The 5,048-nt window shown below is 43.2% G+C and overlaps 1 protein-coding gene across 1 annotated transcript in view; it reads right to left on the bottom strand.

Annotated features, from left to right (window-relative positions):
• recql5 (RecQ helicase-like 5) overlaps positions 1-1,160 on the bottom strand; it is a 124,974-nt gene extending 123,814 nt beyond the window's left edge. The window contains exon 1 of the mRNA XM_084328428.1: positions 1,025-1,160. Coding sequence (XP_084184554.1) covers positions 1,025-1,118 — 94 coding nt within the window. The 5' untranslated portion in view covers positions 1,119-1,160. The remainder of the gene's footprint in view (positions 1-1,024) is intronic.
• Positions 1,161-5,048: the final 3,888 nt, after the last annotated feature.

The following is a 5,048-nucleotide window of genomic DNA, read 5'->3' as shown; positions in this document are numbered from 1 at the left end:
GACAACTAACTAAAATGTGATCTCATTGGATGTGCCCTGACAATTAATGCTTGTATATCTTATCGTGTGTTGTCATGTTTGTTTATATGTTTGTTTAAAAAATAATAAAAAAATAAAATACAAGAGCGGTTTTGAATGTGGGTAGGGATTCACATTCCTTTACAGCTTTGGGTAGGGCGTTCCACATTGATGTGGCATAATTGCGAAACGTATTTAGTCCCTTGTTTGAGCCGAATCTGGGTTTAACATGATTTGTTGAGCTTCCTCTGAGGTAGTGGTTGTGGTATTCACTGACCTTTGGGAAGTATTTTGACATGTACATGGGTACCTTAGTCGTATAGTGTATCTTGTAGACCAGGCCCATTGCAAGTTGCTGTACTCTGTCGTCTACTCTAAGCCATCCTAGGTTGTCAAAGTGGGCAGGGGTGAGGTGGGTTCTGGGGGTAAGGTCAAGTAGTAGTCTGACCAGTTTGTTTTGTGATGTTTGTAATTTTGATTTAAGCGCCTTTGAGGTGCTTTGGTACCATGAGGTGCACGCATAGTCGTAGTACCCTTGAATGAGTGCTCCTGCCAGAGTCTTCAGGGTATTCTTGTTTACCAGAGAGGAGATCCGGTACAAGAATCTAGTTCGTTGGTTGACTTTTTTTATTACATTGGATGCCATTTTGTCAAAGGAAAGATTTGCCTCTAGGATGGAACCCAGGTAGGTAATTTCGTCTTTCCTTGTGACAATATTGATAGATTAGGAATGTCTCGCGCCGTGTTCAGGAGACTCAGGCGCATACAAGTCTATTCGATCATGTCTCTAGCACCCCCACAGCCGTAGCTGCAATCACTTAATGTCAAGGCTCTCATCCACATTCATTCATTTCACCCCCCCCCCCCCCGCAATCTCCTCCCCGATTTCAATGTAGCGCGGAAGTGTAGTAGTCTATTGGTAAGCTAGGTGATGTTAGCCTACGTTAGCTCATTGGAACTAGTAAGGGGATAAGGCTATTTGGCGATCATATGCAATGGTTCCTACCTTTGATGACTGTATTAACGACATCTTCCTGCAGCTTGGATCGAAAATTGTCGAAGCCGAAATGGGTTTTTAACGCCGTTTTAATTGAAGTCATCACTTCGCTTCTACAGTGGAACTTCTTCTAACCAACTTGACAACAAACTTCACCGTGGTTGTCTGTCGCGTGACGATGACATCACAACCTTCGTAAACGACACGCGTCGCACATTATCAGCATCGCCTTTCTATTCAAAGTATGATTGATTGATTGATTGATTGATTGATTGATTGATTGATTGAAAACTTTATTAACAGATTGCAGAATGGGTACAGTACAGTACAGCTCAATACACACAATTGTTAAGGGGATGCAGACCAGAGAAAGACTTTCGTCTTGTTTACATCAGGGTCCCCCATTTTCAATTCATCGTAATATGACATACAGATAGACAGTAGGCCTACTGCTACATCTATACATTTATGACATACCAGATTTGCAAATACAGTACTGTTTGTGATACGAAAAGAGTCCAGAAAAGAAGTATATACATTTGACATAGAAACTGTACATTGGAGGAGGTTGGGTAGGTGGTGGGGGGGGGGGGGGGGGGTACTGTACATTGGAGGTGGTTGGGTGGGTGGGGGGGAGGTTGGGTAGGAGGGGTGGGGGGGGGGGGACACTGTACAACTGTACAAGCAACACTGTACATTGGAATATTGACAAGACCATACTTGGTCATTTTTACTGTACATTGGAGGGGGTTGTGTTAGGACATTTACATGGGCCAGTTTCGAATTGCAGTCTCCCGTAGGTGTTTTTTGAGAGTGTTTTTGAAAGTGGGTAGTGATTCACATTCCTTTACAGCTTTGGGTAGTGCGTTCCACATTGATGTGGCATAATTACGAAACGTGTTTAGTCCCTTGTTTGAGCCGAATCTGGGTTTAACATGATTTGTGGAGCTCCCTCTGGTGTTGTGATCGTGGTATTCACTGACCTTTGGGAAGTATTTTGACATGTACATGGGTACCTTGGTCGTGTAGTGTATCTTGTAGACCAGGCCCATTGCAAGTTGCTGTACTCTGTCGTCTACTCTAAGCCATCCTAGGTTGTCAAAGTGGGCATGGGTGAGGTGGGTTCTAGGAGTAAGGTCAAGCAGTAGTCTGACCAGTTTGTTTTGAGATGTTTGTAATTTTGTTTTTAGCGCCTTTGAGGTGCTTTGGTACCATGAGGTGCAAGCATAGTCGTAGTACCCTTGAATGAGTGCTCCTGCCAGAGTCTTCAGGGTATTCTTGTTTACCAGTGAGGAGATCCGGTACAAGAATCAAGTTCGTTGGTTGACTTTTTTTATTACATTGGATGCCATTTTGTCACAGGAAAGATTTGCCTCTAGGATTGAACCCAGGTAGGTAATATCTTCTTTCCTTGTGACAATATTGTCACCCACTGTAACTGAGAAGCCGTCGGTCTTGCTGAATTTGTTATTTGAACCGAAGAGAATGGACTCTGTTTTGCCCATGTGTAATGATAGTTTGTTATCAGCGAGCCATATGCAGATTTTGCCTAGTTCCGAGCTGAGGGGTTTTTCAACCTGTAACTTGTTCTTGTCAGAGACCAGCAGGCTGAGTCGTCCGCAAACAGGAACAAGTTGCAGTCACAAGCTAACGACATGTCATTTGCATAAATTAGGAACAGTAGCGGACCTAGTATGCTTCCTTGTGGAACACCACAGCTTACTGTGAGGGGGGGGGATAGGGTACCGTTTACCTCCACCATCTGCTCTCTCCCCTCCAGGTAGGATTGCATCCAGCTCACTGATAGACTATCAAAACCAAGTGATTTCGATTTTGTTCATGAGAACTACGTTCGATTTGTCATGAAATAATCAGTCTACGTTAGTGGCCAGAATCATATTCGTTTTTGCTCATATATGTGACTCAGATCTGATTATTTCATGACAAATCACATGGAATCTGATTTAGGCCACTTTCATATTATTGGTCGTAAATCATATTCAGGTCAGATTTCTTTTATTATTTTTGCAATGCGACCTCAGTCTGAACATCTCATGCTTCTCTCTCGTCACTCTAGATTGACATTTGTCACAAATCTTTACTTCCATCTTCTTTATTGCTCATTTGCGCCTTGTAAACAAGACGAAAGTCTTTCTCTGGTCTGCACCCCCTTAACAATTGTATGTATTGAGCTGTACTGTACTGTACCCATTCTGCAATCTGTTAATAACGTTTTCAATCAATCAATGCACTTGCGGGTCAGTTCAGGAGCGCGACTGGCCCCTGTAAATGTCCTAACCCAACCCCCTCCAATGTACAGTAATTTACCTAGTATGGTTGTCAATATTCCAATGTACAGTTTTGCTTGTTTGTACAGTGTCTTCCCCCCCCCCCCCCCAATGTACAGTTTTGCTTGTTTGTACAGTGTTCCCCCCCCCCAACCCCCTCCAATGTACAGTTTTTACGTCAAATGTATATACTCCCTTTTCTTGACTCTTTTTGTATCACAAACAGTACTGTATTTGCAAATCTGGTATGTCATAAATGTATAGATGTAGCAGTACTGTCTATCTGTATGTCATGTACATCATATATGTCCTGATGAATTGAAAATGGGGGACCCTGATGTAAACAAGACAAAAGTCTTTCTCTGGTCTGCATCCCCTTAACAATTGTATGTATTGAGCTGTACTGTACTGTACCCATTCTGCAATATGTTAATAAACTTTTCAATCAATCAGGGTTCATTACGACCTAGCTCCACCAAATGACGTCACTGAAACATACCCAACAGCGCCACCTGCTGTCTCATTTAAAGGCGAACAGGCGCTCACAGAGTCTACAGCTGATGGGAATCACTCTAATTGAGTGACAGGTTCAGCACAGTAAGCCATTTTCACTCTGTCGAGAAACGAACGATTTATCTTATCCACAGGTGAGAATGTACTTTTGTTAACTTATTTTAGTCGCTTAGAGAACATTGTGTTATTTTTGTGTATCGACCATCTTGACCTGAAATCAAGGTGTCACTGAAGTTCAAACCTTGTTTCAGAGGGTCATGGATCGGACCAACTCCCAGACGTCCTCTGTTTCGGATACTTTCTGTGTCCCGTGGGGTAAGAGATGGGCTTGAGTTTCTGAAAGTTGAGACCTTTGCATTTGATATTGTGGTGGAGCCAACTCTTGATTGTGGTTCATATTTAATTGTGCTGTATGTTTGTATCCTCTGGCCAGGCTGTGAGCTGAGTGACGTCAACAGGAAGATGGTTATTGAAATTGAGGATGAGTTCCTGGAACATCAGTTTTACATCCATACGGTCAGTCTGTCTCAAAATCCTGTCTCTGTTTGATACCTTCTGATATGAACCCCTTAGACTGCATTCACACTGCAGGCGAAAGTGGCCCAAATCTGATTTTATTGAGCTCATATGCTACTGGATGTAACAGTACTGTTTATCTGTATGTCATAAATGTTACGATGAATTGAAAATGGGGGACCCTGATGTAAACATGACAAGTCTTTCTCTGGTCTGCATCCCCTTAACAATTGTGTGTATTGAGCCGTACTGTATTGTACCCATTCTGCAATCTGTTAATACAATTTCAATCAATCTGATATGATTCTTTCATGACACAAATTGCATTGAATCTGGTCTTTTCAATTCTGATTTTGGGACACTGTCATATGTGGTCTTAAATCGGATACATGTCTGATTTCCTTTTTTTTTGTGCAATGCGACCTCAGTCTGAACAGTCATATCAGAATTCATGCGACTTAGGTGGCCGGGTAGCACGGCGGACTAAGCGTCTGTCTACCACCGCAGAGACACTGGTATCGAATCCGGCTGTCAGTGGTGCCTCCGGCTTGGTCGGTCGTCCATACTGTGGGAAGCCGGTGGGTGGTATTCTGGTCATTGTAAACAGCGACTCCTACAGGTCGGTCAGGGCGCCTGCACAGCGAGGGAGGGAAATGGTGAAGGTAGTGTGACCTCCCACGCGTTACACTCACCCAATGAGAGTCCTTGCTGCCAGG

This window comes from Notolepis coatsorum (genome assembly GCF_963971535.1).
Source record: "Notolepis coatsorum genome assembly, chromosome: 14".
Classification (NCBI taxonomy): domain Eukaryota; kingdom Metazoa; phylum Chordata; class Actinopteri; order Aulopiformes; family Paralepididae; genus Notolepis; species Notolepis coatsorum.
Note: the sequence above shows the minus strand (reverse complement) of the source record. Positions and strands in the feature narration are given on the sequence as shown.